Raw genomic sequence first — 26,822 nt, forward strand, 5'->3', positions numbered from 1 at the left:
GATGTAGTTGCATTGGAGGCAGTTCAGAGGAGGTTCACTAGATTGATTCCAGAGATGAGGGGTTTGTCTTATGAAGAGAGATTGAGCAGTTTAGGCCTTTACTGTCTAGATTTTAGAAGAATGAGAGGAGATCTAATTGAGGTATATAAGATGATTAAGGGGATTGACAAAGTAGACGTAGAGAGGATGTTTCCTCTTGTGGGGCGATCTAGAACAAGAAGTCGTAGTTTTAGGATAAGAGGTAGCAGATTTAAAACAGAGATGAGGAGAAATTACTTCTCTCAAACGGTCGTGAGTCTGTGGAATTCAGAGTGCGGTGGATGCCGGGACATTGAGTAAATTTGAGGAGATAGACAGATTTTTAATCAGTAATGGGTTGAAGGGTTATGGAGAAAGGGCAGGAAAGTGGAGTTGAGGCCGAGATGAGATCAGTCATGATCGTATTGAATGGTGGAGCAGGCTGGAGGGGCTGAATTGCCTACTCCTGCTCCTAGTTCTTATGTTCTTATGATCTTTTCCATCTACACCATATATCTGGATATCATCAGCTATGCCGGTTGCTCCTCTGCATCCCCTGTATGTCTCATCTATTTTCTGTTGGAACACATCCTGGCTCACTTTAAGGCCAAAAGGCAGTTCCAGGAATTTGTACCGTCCAAAGGGTGTGTTGAATGTTGTCAACAGTGAAGATTCTCCGTCTCGCTTCACATTCCAGTAGCCATTTCTGGCATCAAGTTTGCTGAAAACTTTTGCCCCTGTCAGTGCTGGTGTGATTTCTTCCAGTGTGGGAATAGGGTAGTGATCCCTCTTTATTGCTTTGTTAAGATCTTTGGGATCGAGGCAAATTTGTAGCCATCCATTTGGCTTCTCTCTCACCACGATGGAATTTACCCAATCTGTAGGCTCTGTGATTCTGGCGATCACCTTCTTTTCTTCCATTTCTCGGATCTCTCTTTCAAACTTTCCTTTTAGTTCTACTGGTACTTTACGTGGGGGATGAATCACTGGTTTCATCGCTGGGTCAATAGTGATGTGATACTCAAAATGTTCAAGGCATCTAACTGTCTCATCAAAACACCCTGGGTACATTTGTACCAGATCTTCTTTGCTTCTGATCGGAGGGCGCTTTTCAACAGGTGTACTGTCTTCAACCCTCAGTGTCACCTCCTTCACCTTATTGGTGACTGAGATAATCTGTAGCTCTTCGGAACTGCTGAACCCCAGTTTAGCAGGACCATCTGTTTCAGTGATGTAGAACATATAGTTAACATCTTTCCCTTTGTGTGTCCCTGTGATTTAAGTTGTTCCTGGCTGTCGAATCTCAGTTCCCCCGCATGCTGTTAGTATGACATTGCTCGGTTTCAGAGCACCTTTCCTTGGATAACCATTTTCTTCCAAATTTTCAGGAAATATCTTCTGGTATAGTCTGAGTGGGATGATGTTACTCTGCGCTCCAGTTTCAATCTTCACCTTCAGATTTATCGTTGTGGACTTGTTTCTCACCCTCTTCCTGATCTGAAAGGTCGGGTGAATTTCTTTTCTCTGGGAACTGTCACATCCTGACATCTCAAGCAGATGTGTGGTTCCTATGTCTATCATGTTTCCAAGAACACAATAAATAGGAGCAACAGTAGACCATTTGGCTCATCGAGCCTGCTCCACCATTCAAAACAAGTATGGCTGATCTTGGGCTTCAATTCCACTTTCCTGCCTGCTCCCCATATTCCTTGATTCCCAGCGAGACCAAAAATCTATCTATCCCAGCCTTAAATGTATTCAATGATGGAGCATCCACAACCCTCTGGGGTAGAGAATTCCAAAGATTCACAACCCTTTGAGTTTAGTAATTTCTCCTCATCTCAGTCCTGAATGATTGGCCCCTTATCCTGAGACTGTGTCCCCATGTTCTAGATTCCCTGACCAGTGGAAATAATCTCTGTGTCTACCCTATCCATCCCCTTTAGAATCTTATATGTTTCAATGAGGTCACCTCTCATTCTTGGTAAACTCCAGAGAATACAGAAGCAATTTACTCAGCCTCTCATCACAGGACAACCCCCTCATCCCAAGGTCCAATCTAGTGAACCTTCACTGCACTGCCTCCAGTGCAAGAATATCCTTTCTTAAATGTGAAGACCAAAACTACACACAGTATTCCAGGTGCAGTCTCACCAAAACTGTGTACAAGACTTCTTTATTCCTGTACTTCAATCCCATTGCAATAAAGGTCAACATGCCATTTGCCTTCCTAATTGCTTGCTGGACCTCCATGCTAACTTTCTGTGTTCCTTGCACAAGCACACCCAAGTCTCTGAACATCGACACTTACAAGTTACACACCTTTTAAAAAATATTCTGCTTTTCGACTCTTATGACCAAAGTGAATAACTTCACATTTCCCCACATTATATTCCATCTGCCATCTTGTTGCCCACTCACTTAACTTGTATATATCTCTTTGCAGCCTCTCTGTGTCCTCCCTACAACTTACTTTTCCACCTAACTTTGTATCATCAGCAAACTTAGATACATTACTCTCTGTCTCTTCATCTAAGTCATTGATATAGATTATAAATAGCTGAGATTCCAGCACTCTTCCTTGCGGCATCCCACTATTCACTGCCTGCCAACTTGAAAATGCCCTGTTTATGCCCACTCATTGCTTCCTAACTGTTAACCAATCCTCTATCCATGCTAATATATTACCCCAACTCCATGAACCTTTATCTTGCCAATTAACCTTTTGTGTGGCACCTAATTGAATGCCTTTTGGAAATCCAGGTGTTCTCAAACCCATCGTCATCTTCCAGGGGATGGATGTTTTGGTTTCTTTCCCTACTCATTCGCCCTGTTACTCTGGCTCTGGTGACTCGACAACCACCACCTTCTCTTGTTCTGCACATCTTTTCCCAGTGATTGGTCTTTCTGTAAACTCTGCAGATGGATCCATATGTGTGACATTTCCTTCTGTCTGTGAATGAATGTGGTCGTCCACAGCTCCTGCATGTCTTTCTCTCTGTTTGGTGTGTGTTCTTTTATTGTTGTTTCACTGCATCAACCCTGCTGCCTTTCTCTTGGCTTAACTGAAGGCTAGCTGTTTGGGTAGTCAGTGTCTTCATCTGTCTGCTCGTGACTTCATGTGCTCTGGCAGTGTCTACAGCCTGCGATATTGTGAGCTTGTCCTGTCCGATTAGAGCTTTCTGTACTTCAGGATGTGCAGAACCCCAAATGAGCTGATCTATCAGCTGTTCATCTGTATCCTTAAATATACATTTTTTGGCTGCATTTTTCAATCTTGTTACAAAATTGTCAATAGGCTCCCCTAGTTCCTGTCTGAGGCCTTGAAATTCATATCAGTATATCCGATGATTTGATAAGGCTGGAGATGGATGCTGAATCTTTCAAAAATTTTGTCTGGGTTTCTGCTGTCCTCTTCACTTAGGTTTCAGCTGTTAAATAAATGTAATCCTTTATCTCCTGCCCACAGAAGGAGATAGATGACCCTGTCCTCTTTGCTAGTGCCTTTTAGGAAACTACTGAATGTCAATCTGCACTTTTGTTTAAACTTCTCAAATGTCTCTATGACATCATCAGCTTTCCAATTCATTATGGGCTGTAGCTTTGCATTCATTCCAGTCCCGGCTGACATTTCGTTTTTTGTTTTCACACGATTCACTCAGTTTTTCTTTCTCTCTCTCTCTCTCTCTGGCACTAATTTGGGTCAATTTTTTTCCAATCTAATTCAGCATTAGATTTGTTTAAAATGTTTTGGGTTTACTCACAGACACTCACTGTCACCATATTATGTCTCCTGGTTGTTTTCTGGTTCCCTAAGTTAGAAATAATCACACTTTAAACTTGGAAAGGCTTGAGCTCTTTGTTTAATCATTCAGCCACCATGCTCCCTGGTGTTAGACTGCCCGAGGCTGGTTTCCTGTTACACATCATGTGACTCTCCATTGCAGCCGTGAATCTACCCCCCCCTCCCCGGAAAACTTACAATAACAATTAGTTCCTAGATAATTAGTTCCTAGCACTTAACAGATAGTATAACAATATATAACACTCACATTTTCCCACATTGAACTCCATCAGCCAAATTTTTGTCCACTCATTTAACCTATCTATATTCCTTTGCAGGCACGTTGTCTCCTCCTCACAACTTCCTTCGCTACCTATCTTCGTGTCATCAGCAAATTTAGCAACCATGCATTCTATCCCTTCATCCAAGTCATTAATATAGATCGTAAATAGTTGAGGCCCCAGCTCTTTTCCCGCTGGCACTCCACTAGTTACAGTTTTCCAATGTGAAAATGCTCCATTTATCCTGACTCTGTTTCCTGTTAGTTTTCCAATCCTCTATCCATGCTAATATATTACCCCCGACACCATGAGCTCTTATCTTGTGTAGTAACATTTTATGTGGCATCTTATCGAATGCCTTTGGAATTCCAAATACACCACATCTACTGGTTCCCCTTTATACACTCTGTTTGTTACATCCTCAGGACATGCGCGATGCCGATATCATCACCCTCTATAAAAACAAAGGTGACCGCGGTGACTGCAACAACTACCGTGGAATCTCCCTGCTCAGCATAGTGGGGAAAGTCTTTGCTCGAGTCGCTCTGAACAGGCTCCAGACGCTGGCCGAGCGCGTCTACCCTGAGGCACAGTGTGGCTTTCGTGCAGAGAGATCGACCGTTGACATGCCGTTCTCCCTTCGTCAGATACAGGAGAAATGCCGCGAACAACAGATGCCCCTCTACATTGCTTTTATTGATCTCACCAAAGCCTTTGACCGCGTCAGCAGACGTGGTCTCTTCAGACTACTAGAAAAGATTGGATGTCCACCAAAGCTACTAAGTATCATCACCTCATTCCATGACAATATGAAAGGCACAATTGAATATGGTGGCTCCTCATCAGAGCCCTTTCCTATCCTGAGTGGTGTGAAACAGGGCTGTGTTCTCGCACCCACACTTTTTGGGATTTTCTTCTCCCTGCTGCTTTCACATGCGTTCAAGTCCTCTGAAGAAGGAATTTTCCTCCACACAAGATCAGGGGGCAGGTTGTTCAACCTTGCCCGTCTAAGAGCGAAGACCAAAGTACGGAAAGTCCTCATCAGGGAACTCCTCTTTGCTGATGATGCTGCATTAACATCTCACACTGAAGAGTGTCTGCAGAGTCTCATCGACAGGTTTGCGTCTGCCTGCAATGAATTTGGCCTAACCATCAGCCTCAAGAAAACGAACACCATGGGGCAGGACGTCAGAAATACTCCATCCATCAATATTGGCGACCACGCTCTGGAAGTGGTTCAAGAGTTCACCTACCTAGGCTCAACTATCACCAGTAACCTGTCTCTAGATGCAGAAATCAACAAGCGCATGGGTAAGGCTTCCACTGCTATGTCCAGACTGGCCAAGAGAGTGTGGGAAAATGGCGCATTGACACGGAATACAAAAGTCCGAGTGTATCAAGCCTGTGTCCTCAGTACCTTGCTCTATGGCAGCGAGGCCTGGACAACGTATGCCAGCCAAGAGCGATGTCTCAATTCATTCCATCTTCGCTGCATCCGGAGAATCCTTGGCATCAGGAGGCAGGACTATATCTCCAACACAGAAGTCCTCGAAGCGGCCAACATCCCCAGCTTATCCACACTACTGAGTCAGCGGCGCTTGAGATGGCTTGGTCATGTGAGCCGCATGGAAGATGGCAGGATCCCCAAAGACACATTGTACAGCGAGCTCGCCACTGGTATCAGACCCACTGGCCGTCCACATCTCCGCTTTAAAGACATCTGCAAACACGACATGAAATCCTGTGACATTGATCACAAGTCGTGGGAGTCAGTTGCCAGCGTTCGCCAGAGCTGGCAGGCAGCCATAAACACAGGGCTAAAATGTGGCGAGTCGAAGAGACTTAGTAGTTGGCAGGAAAAAAGACAGAGGTGCAAGGGGAGAGCCAACTGTGCAACAGCCCCGACAAACAAATTTCTCTGCAGCACCTGTGGAAGAGTCTGTCACTCTAGAATTGGCCTTTATAGCCACTCCAGGCGCTGCTCCACACATCACTGACCACCTCCAGGCGCGTATCCATTGTCTCTCGAGATAAGGAGGCCCAAAAGCAGAATGTTACATCCTAAAAGAACTCTAATAAATCTGTCAAACACAATTTCCCTTTCATAAAAGCATGTTGACTCTGCCTGATTGCATTATGATTTTCTAAATGTCCTGCTACTACTTCCTTAATAATGGATTCTAGCATTTTCCCAATGACAGATGTTAGGCTAACTGGCCTATATTTTCTTGCTTTCTGTCTGTTTCTTGTCCTTTCTTGAATAGAGGTGTTGCATTTGCGGTTTTCCAATCAGCTGGAACCTTTCCAGGGAATTTTGGAAGATTATAACCAATGCATCCACTATATCTGCAGCCACTTCTTTTAAGACCCTAGGATGTAGACCATCAGGTCCAGGGGACTTGGCAGCCTTTAGTCCATTAGTTTTCCTAGTACTTTTTCTCTAGTGATAGTGATTGTTTAAGTTCCTTCCTTCCTTTTTCCTGTTGATTTTCTACTATTCTTGGGATGCTTTTAGTGTCTTTTCCTGTGGAGACAGATACAAAATACTTGTTCAAAGTCTCTGCCATTTCTTTGTTTCCCATTATTAGTTCCCCAGTCTCATCCTCTAAGGAATCAACACTTACTCCAGCTACTCTCTTCCTTTTTATATATTTGTAGAAGCTTTTACTGTCTGTTTTCATATTTTTTGATTGTTTACTCACATTTCTCCCTCTTTATTTTTTGTTAGTTATCCTCGGCTAGTTTCCAAAAATTTTCCCAATCTGGAACTGGATAATTATCTGAATCATCTGAATTAACAAGGCTATGGGGAAAAGGCGGGGCAGTGGGACTAGGTGAGGCAGAGAGTCAGCAGAGACCCAGTATAGACACAATGGGCCGAATAGCCTCCTTCTGTGCTGTAACCACTTGCCTGGATGGGTGCAGCTCCAACAACACTCAAGAAGCTCGACACCATCCAGGACAAAGCAGCTCACTTGATTGGCACCCCATCCACAATCATTCACTCCCTCCACCACCGACGCACAGTGGCAGCAGTGTGTACCATCTACAAGATACACTGCAGAAACTCACCAAGGCTCCTCGACAGCACCTTCCAAACCCGCGACCTCTACCACCTGACTGGAGTTGGTTAGCTCAGTTGTTTAGACATAGAAACATAGAAACAGAGAAAATAGGAGCAGGAGTAGGGCATTCAGCCCTTCGGGCCTGCTCCACCATTCAAAAGAGATCATGGCTGATCGTTTACTTCAGTACCCTGTTCTTGCTTTCTCTCCACATCCCTTGATCCTTTTGGCATTAAGAAATATATCTCTCTCCTTCTTGAATATATTTAATGATTTGGACTCCACTGCCTCTGCGGTAGAGAATTCCACAGGTTCACCACTCTCTGAGTGAAGAAATGTCTCCTCATCTCGTTTCTAAATGGCACACCCTGTATCCTGAGACTGTGACCCCTGGTTCTGGACTCCCCAGCCATCGGGAACATCCTCCCTGCATCTAGCCTGTCTAGTCCTGTTAGAATTTTATAGGTTTCTATGAGATCCCCTCTCATTCTTCTAAACTCTAATGAATATAGGCCTAGTCGACCCAATCTCTCCTCTTACGTCAATCCTGCCATCCCAGGGATCAGCCTAGTAAATCTTCTTTGCACTCCCTCCATGGCAAGAACATCCTTCCTCAGATAAGGAGAACAAAACTTCACACAATACTCCAGAGGTGGTCTCACCAAGGTCCTGTATAACCACAGTAAGACATCCTTGCTCCTGTACTCAAATCCTCTTGCACTGAAGGCCAACATACCATTCACCTTCCTAATTGCTTGCTGCACCTGAATGCTTGCTTTCAGTGACTGGTGTACAAGGACACCCAGGTCTCGTACCTCCCCCTTTCCCAATCTATCACCATTCAGATAATAATCTGCCTTTCTGTTTTCACAACCAAAGTGGATAACCTCACATTTATCCACATTATACTGCATCTGCCATGCATTTGCCCACTCACCCAACTTGTCCAAATCATATTGGAGCCTCTTTGCATCCTCCTCACAGCTCACATTCCCCCCCCAGCTTTGTGTCGTCTGAAAACTTGGAAATGTTACAATTAGTTCCCTCACCCAAGTCATTAATATGTATTGTGAATAGCTGGGGCCCAAGCACTGATCCCTGCGATACCCCACTAGTCACTGCCTGCCACCTGGAAAAAGACCCGTTTATTCCTGCTCTCTGTTTCCTGTCTGTCAACCAATTCTCAATCCATGCCAGTATATTACCCCCAATCCCATGTGCTTTAATTATACTCACTGACCTCTTATGTGGGACCTGCTCAAAAGCCTTCTGAAAATCCAAATGCACCACATCCACTGTTTCTCCCTTATCTATTCTACAGTTACATCCTCAAAAAACTCCAGTAGATTTGTTAAGCATGATTTCCCTTTCATAAACCCATGCTGACTTTGTCCAATCCCATTTATTCCTTCTAGGTGTTCTGCTATCACATCCTTTATAATAGACTCTAGCATTTTCCCCACTACTGATGTAAGGCTAACTGGTCTATAGATTTTTCTCTCCTTTTTTAAATAGACAGCTAGAGTGTGATGCAGAAAGATAGCAACAATGCAAGTGCAATCCCTATACCAGCTTTGGTAGTTCATGGAGGCCTTGCCTCCTCGCCTTGCTCCATTTTTGAGGAGTGGTGACCCTCGAGCTACACATCACCCACTGTCTCTCTCTCTAATGGAGAGAAATGCCTCTGGTCCTTTGGGACTATGGCTAGAGCAGCACCACCTAGAAAGACAAGAGCAGCAGATGCATGGGAACACCCAGCAGCAAATTCCCTTCCAAGCCACACACCATCCTGACTTGGAACTATATCGCCATTCCTTCACTGTCACTGGGTCAAAATCCTGGAACTCCCTTCCTAACTGCACAAGTGGGTGTACCAACACCACATAGACTGCAGCGGTTCAAGAATGTGGCTCAACACCACCTTCTCAAGGGCAATTAGGGACGGGCAATAATCTGCTCACATCCCAAGAATGAATTTTTAAAAACCTCACTTGTATCCTTCAACCCCACCCTCTCTCCAGAAATGCAGCTAATCTTTTCTTCATACTTTCAGCTTCAATGTCCTTTCAGGCAAGTCTCTTCTACAATGTAATTATCATTGGGTGAAGCCATTTCCTCCTCCATACTCCCCTCTTTGCTCTTGATTCCCTCATGGTGTCCTTGGGACATAAACTATTCACCAAAGTGAACAACTTGTCTGGATCAACTTGATCACTTCACTTTGTAATCCTGAAAATTTCAAACTAGAGAGCACCTTAAATACATCTACTTCTCAAGGAAACCAAGTCTAAGTTTCTGAAAATTTCCTCTGAACATAAATCCTGAACTCCAGAATCATTTTCATTTGGATTTGTATCTAATGTTACTAAGTTTGATGATGATACAAAGCTAGGTGGGAATGTAATCTGTGAGGAGGACACAGAGGCCGGAAAGAGATATAGACAGGTTAAGTGAATGGGCAACAAGGTGACAGATGGAGTATAATGTGGGGAAGTGTGAGGTTGTTCACTTTGGTTGTAAGAATTGAAAAGCAGAATATTTTTTAAAAGGCGGGAAACTTGTAAATGTTGATGTTCAGAGGGATTTGAATGTACTCGTACAAGAAACACAGAAGGTTAGCATGCAGGTACAGAAGGTACAGTAGAAAGTTACAGTTAGGAAGGCAAATGGCATGTTGGCCCTTATTGAAAAGGGATTGGAGTACAGGAATAAAGAAATTTTGCTATAATTGTACAGGGTTTTGTTTAGACCACACTTGCAGTACTGCGTGCAGGTTTGGTCTCCATATCTCATGAAGCATATACTTGCCTTGGAGGTTCCAGCTATGGTCCTGGGATGAGGGGGTTGTCCGATAATGAGAGGCTGAGTAAATTGGATCTATATTCTCTAGAGTTTAGAAGAATGAGAGGTGATCTCATTGAAACATACAAGATTCTGAAGGGGCTGGAGAGGGGAGATGGCCACTGAGAGGTTGTTACTCCTGGGTGGGGAATCTAGAACACGGGAACACAGTCTCAGGATAAGGGGCCGATCATTCAGGACTGAGATGAGGAGAAATTACTTCACTCAAAGGATTGTGAATCTTGGAATTCTCTACCCCAGAGAGTTGTGGATGCTCCATCATTGAATACATTAAAGGCTGGGATAGATAGATGTTTGGTCTCGCTGGGAATCAAGGGATATGGGGAGTGGGCGGGAAAGTGGAATTGAAGCCCAAGATCGGCCATGATTGTACTAAAAGCTGAAGCAGGCTTGAGGGGCCGAATGGTCTATTCCTGCTCCTATATCTTATGTTCTTCTGCTCTTAGTCTACAATAATCACTTTCTGGGGATTAGGGGGACTGCCCTGAGCAACATCTCATACAGAACAACATTCTAACGTCTTTAGATTTGTACTCTGTCTCTGCAAATTCAGACCAGAACTTTAAATGTGAACCTTTAATTGATTCAGTGAAAGAATTAATCTAAAGGAGAGGGTTGTGTTTAACTCCTATCCCAGGAGAGTAACACGAGCTGTAGGAAGTCTCTGAGGGAGTGCCGAGATGGCAGAACTCTATCAACTGGCATGTTTCAAGAGAAAAGGAAAAGCTTGCAGACTCCAGTATTACCCACAGTAGAATCTCCCCCAATCTGGATTGTATGGCACAATTTCAATATTAAGATCTGTTAATCTCATGTAAAATAGCATCAATGGTGAGACTGTGCATCATGCCAAGAGAGAACAATGTAAATTTGTGGCCACTGAGATAGAGAAATTGTACCAGTATGAAGCTGGAAAACCCTCATCCTTTGCTTATACAGGGGTGATAGAAGAGGCTTTGACAGGGAAAAGGGAGTTATAGTCAGACTGTTTAGTGAAGATAGTGCAGCTAAACACATGGCTGAACAGCTGGTGTAGAAGGGAGGGTTTCAGATATCTGGACCATTGGGATCTCTTCAGGGACAGATGGGACCCGTACAAGGAGGACGGGTTGCATCTAAACTGGAGGGGCACAAATATCCTGGCTGCGAGGTTTGCTGGTGTCACTCGGGAGGGTTTAAACTAGTGTGGCAGGGAGGTGGGAACCAGAGCAGTAGGACAGCAAGTGAAATAAATGAAGGGGAACCAGTAAATAAGGCCAGTAAGACTAAGAGGAAGAGCAAGCAGGGAGATGTTGCGCAGCACAGCGGGACTGGTGGTCTGAAGTGCATTTGTTTCAATGCAAGTATAATAACAGGTAAGGCAGATGAACTTAGAGCTTGGATTAGTACTTGGAACTATGATGTTGTTGCTATTAGAGAGACTTGGTCGAGGGAAGGACAGGATTGGCAGCTAAATGTTCCAGGATTTAGAAGCTTCAGGTGCGATAGAGAGGGATGTAAAAGGGGTGGGGGAGTTGCATTACTGGTTAAGGAGAATATCACAGTGGGACATGATAGAGGTTTACAAAGTTATGAGTGGCATGGACAGAGTGGATAGTCAGAAGCTTTCTCCCAGGGTGGAAGAGTCAGTTACTAGGGGACATAGGTTTAAGGTGCGAGGGGCAAAGTTTAGAGGGGATGTGTGAGGCAAGTTCTTTACACAGAGGGTGGTGAGTGCCTGGAACTTGTTGCCGGAGGAGGTGGTGGAAGCAGGTACCATAGAGACGTTTAAGAGGCATCTTGACAAATACATGAATAGGATGGGAATAGAGGGATACGGACCCCGGAAGTGCAGAGGGTTTTAGTTTCGACAGGCATCAAGATCGGCGCAGGCTTGGAGGGCCGAATGGCCTGTTCCTGTGCTGTACTGTTCTTTGTTGTTTGAAGAGTATCCAGGGCTGAGCAAAGGCCTGATTTCTTCACTCCAGTGTAGTCCAGTACAGAGGAGTCTGTGGCATGTTGAAGTCACAGACTTTACCCCACCCTGCCCTCCTCACCGCCCCCCCACCTCCCCCGCTCCCCACCGCCCCCCCCACCACCCCCCCCCCCCCCCCGCCAGCTGAGCAGAAACAGGATTTCAGGCACTCACAGGGTAGGCTCCACAGCAGAGGCGTGTGAGTTATGAGCTCAGTGGGAGTCTGTTTAGTACAAGCCAAGTGCGGATAGACAAAGAACAGCTGACTGACCACACAGGACATGATGTACAATATGTCTTGACGATGGATAGCCTTATGTGAAGGACTTGAGGTCACATGATGCACATCTGCATGGCCACGAGACAAACCTTCTTATCTTGCATAGTTGCTCCAAGTTTATCTGCAGTTTATGAAGCTGCCGCATCTAGTGTGGTCATAGATTATTGCACCTCCCATGCTGTTTCTGTTTCCAGCAATAAAAATACAAGTTAAAAATTCAACATTGACAAAAATTGAACTTTTCGTTACATCACTCCCTCCCCCTTTGAAAAGCTCATCTGAGATAATGTGGAACTACTGGCCTGACCCCACCCAAAGAGAGCTTTGACTCACACTGGGTGATAACTTACATACGCCTCTTTATTGATTATTGCAAATCACCTTCGTGCACTTGGCAGGTTGAGCTGCTCATTGACTGGACATGAGGTTTCACTGATCAGGAGCTGTGAACATTTAGTGTGGTGCAACTGCAGTGTAATGAGTGGGTGTGCTTTAGGGGCTGGTACAGAGCCAGAACACAACAGACACCCAACACCTCTGACATGCCAGCTTAGGTCCTGGCCATGCCTTAAAGGGTGGCACTCTGACTGTCCCAGCCCCTTGCTAGGGTCATTTCCCCTCCCTGTATTCATGAATCAGTCGGCACCACTGTTTGCTCTGCTGTTCCTGAGTTGAAGTGAGCGGATACAGCAGGGAGTGGGGTTTAATAGCATGGGATGGATGGACAATCACTGGCCTTGTCTCCACATTCTGCCAGCAATCAATCTTTTCTCCTTGATTACAGCTCCTGAAGAGGTGAGGATGTTTAAATATCCATTAAATGACAATGTGATGAGGAAACCTGAGAGATTGGTTGGAAGTCATTCATCTGTTTCATTTTTCTTAATTAAATAAAACTATGCAGAAAGATTGATCATAGCCCACAGTTTCTGCTTTATTTTATAGTTGTTTTACTCAGTGAAAAGGGTGAGGCCGCTCACATTCCCAACTTGTGGAGATTTCTGCAATTGCATTAAAATTTCCAGTACTCCTGAGTCTCTATTGTTAACAGTGCAAATCCAGGTGTTTGTGGGTTAAAATGTGATTTATTCAGTTTTTTTCACTCTTAAATATTGTCATAATGTTAAACCCTGTGTGTTGCTGCTGATGATATTAACAGGGATTCGCTTTTAATACATTCATCTGACATTCCCTTTGTCACCTAGTTTACTACAGCTATTCAGTTGGTTCCAACAAGCTTTGAGCTGACATTGAAACAGTAACAGAATTGACTTTATACGAATGTGTTATAAGTGAGCTTACTAATACCAGCTGCAGCAATTCCTGGGGATTTGGGTTTGTACCTGTATCAAGTTTTTAAAAATTAATGGGATAAATTTTCAACTTGCCTGGTGTAAAAGTGACGATACAGCTCATTATAGAAACTACTGGATGTTCATTTCCAAATTCCAGGGGAATGAAAGTCAGACATACCTAGGACCCCGATAGGCAGTTTAGGACAAATATGGGCCAAGCCAGGGGATGGACTCGAGTGGGATCAGGTGCAGCCAGCACACAGAAGCAGAGGAATATGACAGTTCTAATACAGAGGTCCCGAGTCCCACTCTCAGTCTGTGTGGGAGGAGTGGAACAGTTGGGCTGAATGGTCTTTTCTTGTGTCATGCTTACAAGCTTGACTCAATCAGAGCCATTCTGAGTCAATTATTAGACTCACTTAAGGATAAAAATCTAAAAGGTACAAACTCCTGGCAAATCTCTGAGGGGAGAAATGAGTTGCCAGTTATTTTTGATATGCAGGGTGAAATAATTCAACTCATTTACAATTAATGCACTATGTGATTAGTAAATATTTAATTGATGAAGACAATAGCACCAGAAGACACAGAACAGGGGCTGGAGCAGAGCACGTAACCCTGGTTGTAGGTTATACACTTGGGCAGTTACAGAATTTTATACTGAATCAGGGACCTTAAGCTTTTTAAACAAGGGACTGTGCCAACAACTTTCATTTGATCTTTGGCTCCCTGTAAAAGTAGGAAATATGCTGGAATGTTCCCTATAAAAATTATGAGTGAGTTATAGGCTGGAATCTAATCGAGGGGTTTAGGGGGTTTATATATAGAATAACAGATACCCGGGAGTGAGTTACAGACTGGAATCTAATCGAGGGGTTCGGGGGGTTTATATATAGAATAACAGATACCTGGGAGTGAGTTACAGACTGGAATTTAATCGAGGGGTTCGGGGGGTTTATATATAGAATAACAGATACCCGGGAGTGAGTTACAGACTGGAATCTGATCGAGGGGTTCGGGGGGTTTTATATATAGAATAACAGATACCCGGGAGTGAGTTACAGACTGGAATCTAATCGAGGGGTTCGGGGGGTTTATATATAGAATAACAGATACCCGGGAGTGAGTTACAGACTGGAATCTAATCGAGGGGCTCGGGGGTTTATATATAGAATAACAGATACCCGGGAGTGAGTTACAGACTGGAATCTAATCGAGGGGTTCAGGGGTTTATATATAGAATAACAGATACCCGGGAGTGAGTTACAGACTGGAATCTAATCGAGGGGTTCAGGGGGTTTATATATAGAATAACAGATACCCGGGAGTGAGTTACAGACTGGAATCTAATCGAGGGGTTTGGGGGTTTATATATAGAATAACAGATACCCGGGAGTGAGTTACAGACTGGAATCTAATCGAGGGGTTTAGGGGGTTTATATATAGAATAACAGATACCCGGGAGTGAGTTACAGACTGGAATTTAATCGAGGGGTTCGGGGGGTTTATATATAGAGTAACAGATACCCGGGAGTGAGTTACAGACTGGAATCTGATCGAGGGGTTCGGGGGGGTTTATATATAGAATAACAGATACCCAGGAGTGAGTTACAGACTGGAATCTAATCGAGGGGTTCAGGGGTTTATATATAGAATAACAGATACCCGGGAGTGAGTTACAGACTGGAATCTAATCGAGGGGTTTAGGGGTTTATATATAGAATAACAGATACCCGGGAGTGAGTTACAGACTGGAATCTAATCGAGGGGCTCGGGGGTTTATATATAGAATAACAGATACCCGGGAGTGAGTTACAGACTGGAATCTAATCGAGGGGTTCAGGGGTTTATATATAGAATAACAGATACCCGGGAGTGAGTTACAGACTGGAATCTAATCGAGGGGTTCAGGGGTTTATATATAGAATAACAGATACCCGGGAGTGAGTTACAGACTGGAATCTAATCGAGGGGTTCAGGGGTTTATATATAGAATAACAGATACCCGGGAGTGAGTTACAGACTGGAATCTAATCGAGGGGTTCGGGGGGGGTTTATATATAGAATAACAGATACCCGGGAGTGAGTTACAGACTGGAATCTAATCGAGGGGTTCAGGGGTTTATATATAGAATAACAGATACCTGGGAGTGAGTTACAATCTAATCAGGGGATTTGGATGGTTTATTAGGGCAAGAAAGGTTAACAGAATCTATCTAAATTACCCTATCTTACCCTCCATCTCTATCCTTCTGAACCATCTTCCACTCTCATTTTCTCTCTGCCTGCCTTTTCCATGCTTTCACTATCTCAGTAAGCACCTTTCTCTTTACATCCACTTTCTCTCTTTCCACTGAGTACCTACACACGTTATTAATTTCCAACGTACACCCCCGCTGAGCAAAGCTTCTCACCGGATCCCTCGTGTCTAACGTCTCCTGTTTCATACAGTTCTTCACTCTCTCCCTTTCGGAGCTCATTGTCTGTCTGTCTGTCTCTCTCTCTCTCTCTGTCTCTCTCTCTTTGTCTCTCTGTCTCTCTCTGTCTGTCTCTCTCTCTCTCTGTGTTTCTGTCTCTCTCTCTCTCTCTGTCCCTCTCTCTCTCTCTCTCTCTCTCTCTCTCTCTATCTGTCTCTCTGTCTCTCTCTGTCTCTCTCTCTCTGTCTCTCTCTCTTTGTCTCTGTCTCTCTCTCTCTCTCTCTCTCTCTCTCGCTCTCTGTCTCTGTCTCTGTCTCTGTCCCTCTCTCTCACTCTCTCTCTGCTTCTCAGAGTGCCGGCCTGGAGTTTGTTGCAGTGGGTGGGTGTTAGTTCCTTGTCATTCTCAACATTCCTGGGGAAATGAGTGAAGTGTTCTGCAGAGTGAGGGCCAAAAGGATTTAGGTGCATTTTTAGCCTTAGGCGGAGTCTGTGTGTTACTGGATTGGACTGGAGTCGATGCCCCTGGTGTTTTGGGCACTTTTACAGGTGAGCTGCAGTCGAGGTATTGATCTCTCTCTAGGCAGCAGGAACTACATGAGCTTGTTTGGCATGAACATGCCCTGTGTGCTTGCCACGTGACAGGGTCTTTCACCTTTGTGGCTACAGGGCTTCTGTCCGAGAGGGCTGGAGTCAGGACACAAGTGGAACATGGTTTAGACTGAAGCCACTTCAGAGTGAGATGTCTGGTGTGGACACTGTGTTTGATGAGGTATTTTTGACCATTTTTATTCTGCTGCAGTCCTTTAGTAAACTACAAGTGAGCAATGACACTGTCACCTTGTGTAAATGTTACTGTATTTGGGTAATTTTTAATTAAGTGAGGTGGGCCCAGGACTTGGCACAGAACAAAGTCCACATCATCTGAGTGTTTACAGTAATACACGTAAACTTCCCGACTGCTGCTAATCTGAAGGACAGATGTTAAACATAAGATCCAGATTCTACAGGAGAGACAGATTAAATGGGAGTAAAGTTCAGCAAGAAGGGGATAAAAAATCAGTGGATTTAACAAACCCAGAATAATTCGAGAGAAACTTGCAGATCACCTCAACACAGAGTTAAACCTCTTGACTTCCAGCCCTTGGGAGTTTCTGATTGGATCAAAATTGAGCAGTAACCTGGGGTGAGACCTGGAGAACTTTCATTCACATTGACTTTCAGTTCACCAGCTGCAATGTAAAATATCTCATTTTAACATGATGAGTTTCAACAGCTCTATGTTATGTCACTGTGTTAATCTACATGTTCCCAAAAGAACTGAAGACTTCTCAGTTGTCTGCCATTTATATTTAAAGTTTCAAAGCCCAGAAACACTGTGCCTCTGGCCCAGCACTGTATTGTAATGCTGGGCACTGCAGTGTGATGGGATATCTCAGTGCTGACAGTTCCCTAGATATCTCTCCCCTTTCACAGTGCTGTTCTTGCTTTTCCAGAGTGCTACATACTCTCTGTTTGAAGACACGGTTCAGAGATGGAGGCAGTATCGGAATGAGTGCTTCGAGAATGTGCTTTTGCAGCCAGATTCCCGAACAGGTATTTCAACACCAAACAGCTCACTCAGCACAACTGTACACACACACAACTCGGAGAGCTCTCATTGTTCACTTTCATTTTCCCTTCTGAGATTCCCACGCTCTGTTACGCACAGAATCCCACCTTTACCTGGGAGTATGGGATGGCCTGGGCAGTATCCAGGAATCTCACAGTAAAGGCACGATGAGGCTCGAGGGCGACAAACCTATTTCCTATCCATCAGCCAAAAATAAAAACAGAAAATGATAGGAATGAGAGTTGTAACAAGAGCATGAAATCAGGCTGGCATATCACAACCGAGGTAGTGAAGATAAAAATCGACCTCACTGGACTGGATTTTACTTCGGGTGGACGGAAGCTGGCCACCAACGTAAAAGTGGGAGGTGAACCCGCTTCCATCTGGCCTGGGAATCCATTCCATATTTTACGGGTCCCCAGGCTCTAATTGTTCCAAGGAGGGGCTTCCGCCCGCTTGAGGGGCGCTGGGATGCTGCCAGCTTAAACCGGATGGCCATTCCTGGCTCCAGGAGGCCCGCTTGCCACGGGTAAAATCCCTGCGGAGGCGGGCAAAGGCCCTTAAGAAACCATTAATTGGCAACGTAAGGGCTTTGATTGGCCTGGGGCGGTTGGCCTATTTTACGCACCAGAAACCCCCCGCCCTACCTAGGGGGGGGCAGAGGTGGGAGCGGGTCGGGAAAGCCTCAACCCCACCCCCGTCACCATCCGACTCACAAGGGTGGCGTTATATTCTGGCCACTGTGTTATACTGGGTGTGAAACTCCTGGGTAACGTGTAGAAACACTGTTACTGGGTGTGAAACTCCTGGGTAATATATAGAAACGCTGTTACTGGGTGTGAAACTCCTGGGTAATATATAGAAACGCTGTTACTCGGTGTGAAACTCCTGGGTAATATATAGAAACGCTGTTACTGGGTGTGAAACTCCTGGGTAATATATAGAAACACTGTTACTGGGTGTGAAACTCCTGGGTAATATATAGAAACACTGTTACTGGGTGTGAAACTCCTGGGTAATATATAGAAACACTGTTACTGGGTGTGAAACTCCTGGGTAATATATAGAAACACTGTTACTGGGTGTGAAACTCCTGGGTAATATATAGAAACACTGTTACTGGGTGTGAAACTCCTGGGTAATATATAGAAACGCTGTTACTGGGTGTGAAACTCCTGGGTAATATACAGAAACGCTGTTACTGGGTGTGAAACTCCTGGGTAATATATAGAAACGCTGTTACTGGGTGTGAAACTCCTGGGTAATATATAGATACACTGTTACTGGGTGTGAAACTCCTGGGTAATATATAGAAACGCTGTTACTGGGTGTGAAACTCCTGGGTAATATATAGAAACGCTGTTACTGGGTGTGAAACTCCTGGGTAATATATAGATACACTGTTACTGGGTGTGAAACTCCTGGGTAATATATAGAAACGCTGTTACTGGGTGTGAAACTCCTGGGTAATATATAGATACACTGTTACTGGGTGTGAAACTCCTGGGTAATATATAGAAACGCTGTTACTGGGTGTGAAACTCCTGGGTAATATATAGAAACACTGTTACTGGGTGTGAAACTCCTGGGTAATATATAGAAACACTGTTACTGGGTGTGAAACTCCTGGGTAATATATAGAAACGCTGTTACTGGGTGTGAAACTCCTGGGTAATATACAGAAACGCTGTTACTGGGTGTGAAACTCCTGGGTAATATATAGAAACACTGTTACTGGGTGTGAAACTCCTGGGTAATATATAGAAACGCTGTTACTGGGTGTGAAACTCCTGGGTAATATACAGAAACGCTGTTACTGGGTGTGAAACTCCTGGGTAATATATAGAAACGCTGTTACTGGGTGTGAAACTCCTGGGTAATATATAGATACGCTGTTACTGGGTGTGAAACTCCTGGGTAATATATAGAAACGCTGTTACTGGGTGTGAAACTCCTGGGTAATATATAGATACACTGTTACTGGGTGTGAAACTCCTGGGTAATATATAGAAACGCTGTTACTGGGTGTGAAACTCCTGGGTAATATATAGAAACGCTGTTACTGGGTGTGAAACCCCTGGGTAATATATAGAAACGCTGTTACTGGGTGTGAAACTCCTGGGTAATATATAGAAACGCTGTTACTGGGTGTGAAACTCCTGGGTAATATATAGAAACGCTGTTACTGGGTGTGAAACTCCTGGGTAATATATAGAAACGCTGTTACTGGGTGTGAAACTCCTGGGTAATATATAGAAACACTGTTACTGGGTGTGAAACTCCTGGGTAATATATAGAAACGCTGTTACTGGGTGTGAAACTCCTGGGTAATATATAGAAACGCTGTTACTGGGTGTGAAACTCCTGGGTAATATATAGAAACGCTGTTACTGGGTGTGAAACTCCTGGGTAATATATAGAAACACTGTTACTGGGTGTGAAACTCCTGGGTAATATATAGAAACGCTGTTACTGGGTGTGAAACTCCTGGGTAATATATAGAAACACTGTTACTGGGTGTGAAACTCCTGGGTAATATATAGAAACGCTGTTACTGGGTGTGAAACTCCTGGGTAATATATAGAAACACTGTTACTGGGTGTGAAACTCCTGGGTAATATACAGAAACGCTGTTACTGGGTGTGAAACTCCTGGGTAATATATAGAAACGCTGTTACTGGGTGTGAAACTCCTGGGTAATATATAGAAACACTGTTACTGGGTGTGAAACTCCTGGGTAATATATAGAAACGCTGTTACTGGGTGTGAAACTCCTGGGTAATATATAGAAACGCTGTTACTGGGTGTGAAACTCCTGGGTAATATATAGAAACACTGTTACTGGGTGTGAAACTCCTGGGTAATATATAGAAACGCTGTTACTGGGTGTGAAACTCCTGGGTAATATATAGAAACACTGTTACTGGGTGTGAAACTCCTGGGTAATATATAGAAACGCTGTTACTGGGTGTGAAACTCCTGGGTAATATATAGAAACGCTGTTACTGGGTGTGAAACTCCTGGGTAATATATAGAAACGCTGTTACTGGGTGTGAAACTCCTGGGTAATATATAGAAACACTGTTACTGGGTGTGAAACTCCTGGGTAATATATAGAAACGCTGTTACTGGGTGTGAAACTCCTGGGTAATATATAGAAACACTGTTACTGGGTGTGAAACTCCTGGGTAATATATAGAAACGCTGTTACTGGGTGTGAAACTCCTGGGTAATATATAGAAACGCTGTTACTGGGTGTGAAACTCCTGGGTAATATATAGAAACGCTGTTACTGGGTGTGAAACTCCTGGGTAATATATAGAAACGCTGTTACTGGGTGTGAAACTCCTGGGTAATATATAGAAACGCTGTTACTGGGTGTGAAACTCCTGGGTAATATATAGAAACGCTGTTACTGGGTGTGAAACTCCTGGGTAATATATAGAAACGCTGTTACTGGGTGTGAAACTCCTGGGTAATATATAGAAACGCTGTTACTGGGTGTGAAACTCCTGGGTAATATATAGAAACACTGTTACTGGGTGTGAAACTCCTGGGTAATATATAGAAACGCTGTTACTGGGTGTGAAACTCCTGGGTAATATATAGAAACACTGTTACTGGGTGTGAAACTCCTGGGTAATATATAGAAACGCTGTTACTGGGTGTGAAACTCCTGGGTAATATATAGAAACACTGTTACTGGGTGTGAAACTCCTGGGTAATATATAGAAACGCTGTTACTGGGTGTGAAACTCCTGGGTAATATATAGAAACGCTGTTACTGGGTGTGAAACTCCTGGGTAATATATAGAAACGCTGTTACTGGGTGTGAAACTCCTGGGTAATATATAGAAACGCTGTTACTGGGTGTGAAACTCCTGGGTAATATATAGAAACACTGTTACTGGATGTGAAACTCCTGGGTAATATATAGAAACACTGTTACTGGATGTGAAACTCCTGGGTAATATATAGATACACTGTTACTGGGTGTGAAACTCCTGGGTAATATATAGAAACGCTGTTACTGGGTGTGAAACTCCTGGGTAATATATAGAAACACTGTTACTGGGTGTGAAACTCCTGGGTAATATATAGATACACTGTTACTGGGTGTGAAACTCCTGGGTAATATATAGAAACGCTGTTACTGGGTGTGAAACTCCTGGGTAATATATAGAAACGCTGTTACTGGGTGTGAAACTCCTGGGTAATATATAGAAACACTGTTACTGGGTGTGAAACTCCTGGGTAATATATAGAAACGCTGTTACTGGGTGTGAAACTCCTGGGTAATATATAGAAACGCTGTTACTGGGTGTGAAACTCCTGGGTAATATATAGAAACGCTGTTACTGGGTGTGAAACTCCTGGGTAATATATAGAAACACTGTTACTGGGTGTGAAACTCCTGGGTAATATATAGAAACACTGTTACTGGGTGTGAAACTCCTGGGTAATATATAGAAACACTGTTACTGGATGTGAAACTCCTGGGTAATATATAGAAACGCTGTTACTGGGTGTGAAACTCCTGGGTAATATATAGATACATTGTTACTGGGTGTGAAACTCCTGGGTAATATATAGAAACGCTGTTACTGGGTGTGAAACTCCTGGGTAATATATAGAAACACTGTTACTGGGTGTGAAACTCCTGGGTAATATCTTCTTTGGTCTCCTTGTCTCGAGAGACAATGGGTAAGCGCGTGGAGGTGGTCAGTGGTTTGTGGAGCAGCGCCTGGAGTGGCTAAAAAGGTCAATACTAGAGTGACAGACTCTTCCACAGGCGCTGCAGATAAAATTGGTTGTCGGGGCTGTTACACAGTTGGCTCTCCCCTTGCACATCTGTCTCTTTTCCTTCCAACTGCTGAGTCTCTTCGAATTACCTCTCTTTAGCCCCGCCTTTATGGCTGTCCGCCAGCTCTGGCGAACGCTGGCAATTGACTCCCACGACTTGTGATCAATGTCACAGGACTTCATGTCGCGTTTGCAGATGTCTTTAAAGCGGAGACATGGACGGCCGGCTGGGTCTGATACCAGTGATGAGCTCGCTGTACAATGTGTCCTTGAGGATCCTGCCATTTTCCATGCGGCTCACATGGCCAAGCCATCTCAAGCGCCGCTGGCTCAGTAGGGTGTCGATGCTGGGGATGTTGGCCGCCTCGAGGACTTCTGTGTTGGAGATATGGTCCTGTCAACTGATGCCAAGTATTCTCCGGAGACAGCGAAGATGGAATGAGTTGAGACGTCGCTCTTGGCTGACATACGTTGTCCACCCCTCGCTGCCATCGAGCAAGGTACTGAGAACACAGGCTTGATACACTCGGACTTTTGTGTTCCGTGTCAATGCGCCATTTTCCCACGCCCTCTTGGCCAATCTGGACACAGCAGCGGACGCCTTTCCCATGCACTTGTTGATTTCTGCATCGAGAGACAGGTTACTGGTGATAGTTGAGCCTAGGTAGGTGAACTCTTGAACCACTTCCAGAGCGTGGTAACCGATACTGATGGATGGGGCATTTTTGATGTCCTGTCCCATGATGTTCGTTTTGAGGCTGATGGTTAGGCCAAATTCATTGCAGGCAGCCGCAATCCTGTCGATGAGTCTCTGCAGACACTCTTCAGTGTGAGATGTTAATGCAGCATCGTCAGCAAAGAGGAGTTCCCTGATGAGGACTTTCCGTACTTTGGACTTCGCTCTTAGACGGGCAAGGTTGAACAACCTGCCCCCTGATCTTGTGTGGAGGAAAATTCCTTCTTCTGAAGATTTGAACACATGTGAGAGCAGCAGGGAGAAGAAAATCCCAAACAGTGTAGGTGCGAGAACACAGCCCCGTTTCACGCCACTCAGGATAGGAAAGGGCTCTGATGAGGCACCGCTATGCTGAATTGTGACTTTCATATTGTCATGGAATGAGGTGATGATACTTAGTAGCTTTGGTGGACATCCGATCTTTGCTAGTAGTCTGAAGAGACCACGTCTGCTGACGAGGTCAAAGGCTTTGGTGAGATCAATGAAAGCAACGTAGAGGGGCATCTGTTGTTCGCAGCATTTCTCCTGTAGCTGGCGAAGGGAGAACAGCATGTCAATGGTGGATCTCTCTGCACGAAAGCCACACTGTGCCTCAGGGTAGACATGCTCAGCCAGCTTCTGGAGTCTGTTTAATACGACTCGAGCAAAGACTTTCCCCACTATGCTGAGCAGGGAGATTCCACGGTAGTTGTTGCAGTCACCGCGGTCACCCTTGTTCTTATAGAGGGTGATGATATTGGCATCGCTCATGTCCTGTGGTACTGCACCCTCGTCCCAGCACAGGCAAAGCAGTTCATGGAGTGCTGAGAGTATAGCAGGCTTGGCACTCTTGATTATTTCAGGGGGAATGCTGTCCTTCCCAGGGGCTTTTTCACTGTCTAGAGAATCAATGGCATCACTGAGTTCTGATTTTGTTGGCTGTTCGTCAAGCTCATCCATGACTGGCAGAGACTGGGCTGCATTGAGGGCGGTATCAGTGACATCATTTTCCCTGGAGTACAGTTCTAGGTAGTGCTCCACCCAGCGGTCCATTTGCTTGCATTGGTCAGTGATCGTTTCCCCTGATTTAGACTTGAGGGGGGCGATCTTCTTGATGGTTGGCCCAAAAACTCTCTCAATGCCATCATACATTCCTCTGATGTTTCCGGTGTCAGAGGCCAGCTGAATACGACTGCATAGGTGTTGCCAGTAGTCATTTGCACAGCACCTGGCTGTTCTTTGCGCGGTGCTTCTAGCGGCTTTAAGTGCTAAGGATGTTAACTCGCTGGGGGCTTTCGTGTAGTTCAGCAGTGCAATGCGCTTAGCGGCTATGACTGGTTCCATCTCTTCAGAGTGAGAGTGAAACCAGTCTGCATTCTGCTTCTCACGGTTGCAACATATATATAGAAACACTTTTGGTGGGTGTGAAATTCCTGGATAATATTTAAGACACCTCATTAATTACGGATGCTCTCGAATCTACCACTAACTGATTGGACTCTGATCTCATCCAGTTCAGACCTATTATTTTCCAGTTTCTGTTGATTTTCTCTTCATTGTGTTTCTATCCTCAGGTGTTTTCTGCAATCGCTCCTTTGACATGTACATCTGCTGGCCAGATGCTTTACCTGGAACCAGAGTAAATGTTTCATGTCCCTGGTACATTCCTTGGATAGACAGAGGTAATTATTGATTGATTAAAGGTATTCCACTAATGCTGCTCTCGGACAGGGAGCATTGTTAAATTATCCCAGGATGTTTGGAATTGTAAATAACTGAATCCTGGAACACTAATTACATTAACACTGTATATCACTATTGTGTGGGTCAAAACACACCTGCAGCTCGAGTAAAATCTAATAGACAAGCAGACTGGTTCAAACTGATGGCTTTACGTTAAAAGGAATGCAGTGTACAACTTTTCACAATTAACCCCTACATACAGTTTCTAGTACAAGGAGACAGTAACAAAAAATAAACGCAGGCAAAAATCCACTTTGTCACCAGTGACAGAGGACGAAAAACTGATAGATACGGAAATTTCTAGCAAAAGGAAAGCAAGTCTGTGCAACAATCTAGAGGAAACAGAGAAATCCCTGAATAGAAATGTGATACAAAACCAGTCAGAGCTGAACAAGGCACAGAGCTACCCTGGAATCTATAGGATACAGATCTAGCATGGAATCTACAAGATATAGTTTACCAGGGATCAGTAAACCGCCTCCTGTAATCCCCAGCATCACAGATGCCAATCTTCAGCCAATTTGTTTAACTCCACGTGATATCATGAAACGACTGAAGGCACTGGATACTGCAAAGGCTATAGGCCCTGACAATATTCCGGTTATAGCACTGAGAAGATGTCCGCCAGAACTTGCTGCGCCCCTAGCCAAGCTGTTCCAGTAGCATTACAACACTGGCATCTACCCAGCAATGTGGAAAATTGCCCAGGTATGTTCTGTACACAAAACGCAGGACAAATCCAACCCAGCCAATTACCGCCCCATTGGTCGACTCTCGATCATCAGTAAAGTGATGCAAGGTGTTGTAGACAGTGCTATCAAGTGGCACGTAAACAGCAATAATCTGCTCAGTGACACTCAATTTGGGTTCCGCCAGGGCCACTCAGCTCCTGACCTCATTACACCCTTGGTTCAAACATGGACAAAAGAGCTGAACTCCAGAGGTGAGGCGAGAGTGACTGCACTTGACATCAAGGCAGCATTTGACCGAGTATGGCATCAAGGAGCCCTAGCAAAACTGGAGTCAATGGGAATCGGGGGAAAACCCTCTGCTGGTTGGAGTCATACCTAGTGCAAAGGAAGGTGGTTGTGGTTGTTGGAGGTCAATCATCTCAGTTCCAGGACATCACTGCAGGAGTTCCTCAGGGTAGTGTCCTAGGCCCAACCATCTTCAGCTGCTTCATCAATGACCAATGATTGCACAATGTTCAGTACCATTTGCAACTCCTCAGATACTGAAGCAGCCCCTGTCCATATGCAGCAAGACCTGAAAAACATCCAGGCTTGGGCTGATAAGTGACGAGTAACATTCACACCACACAAGTGCCAGGCAATGACCATCTCAAACAAGAAAAAATTCAACCATCTCCCCTTGACATTCAATGACATTACCATCGCTGAATCCCCCACTATCAACATCCTAGGGGCACATCACTGACCAGAAACTGAACTGGACTCACCACATAAATACCGTGGCTACAAGAGCAGGTCAGAGGCCGGGAATCCTGCGGTGAGTAACTCACCTCTTGACTCCCCAAAACCTGTCCACCATCTACAAGGCACAAGTCTGGAGTGTGATGGAATACTCTCCAGTTGCCTGGTTGGGTGCAGCTCCAACAACACTCAAGAAGCTCGACACCATCCAGGACAAAGCAGCCCGTTTGATTGGCACCCCATCTACAAACATTCACTCCCTCCACCACCGACACACAGTGGCAGCAGTGTGTACCATCTACAAGATGCACTGCAGCAGCACACCAAGGCTCCTTAGACAGCACCTTCCAAACCCGCGACCTCTACAATCTAGAAGGACAAGGGCAGCAAATGCATGGGAACACCACTACCTGCAAGTTCCCCTCCAAGTCACACACCATCCTGACTTGGAACTATATCACCGTTCCTTCACTGTCACTGGGTCAAAATCCTGGAACTCCCTTCCTAACAGCACTGTGGGTGTACCTACCTCACATGGACTGCAGTGGTTCAAGAAGGCAGCT

The 26,822-nt window shown here is 44.7% G+C and overlaps 1 protein-coding gene across 5 annotated transcripts in view; it reads left to right on the plus strand.

Moving 5' to 3' along the window:
- Positions 1-15,965: 15,965 nt before the first annotated feature.
- The window catches only part of LOC137383575 (glucagon-like peptide 1 receptor), a 37,260-nt gene continuing 26,403 nt past the window's right edge, over positions 15,966-26,822 (plus strand). For 2 of the 5 annotated variants that reach the window (XM_068056699.1, XM_068056702.1), the window contains exons 1-4: positions 15,966-16,502; positions 16,623-16,725; positions 17,450-17,549; positions 24,658-24,765. In XM_068056699.1, the coding sequence (XP_067912800.1) occupies positions 16,696-16,725; positions 17,450-17,549; positions 24,658-24,765 (238 nt within the window). In that variant the 5' untranslated portion in view covers positions 15,966-16,502; positions 16,623-16,695. Of the gene's footprint in view, positions 16,503-16,567; positions 16,726-16,977; positions 17,140-17,449; positions 17,550-24,657; positions 24,766-26,822 lie in introns of those variants that run through there. The other 3 variants (XM_068056701.1, XM_068056700.1, XM_068056703.1) reach the window with 3 other exon arrangements.

This window comes from Heterodontus francisci, chromosome 24 (assembly GCF_036365525.1).
Source record: "Heterodontus francisci isolate sHetFra1 chromosome 24, sHetFra1.hap1, whole genome shotgun sequence".
Classification (NCBI taxonomy): Eukaryota; Metazoa; Chordata; class Chondrichthyes; order Heterodontiformes; family Heterodontidae; genus Heterodontus; species Heterodontus francisci.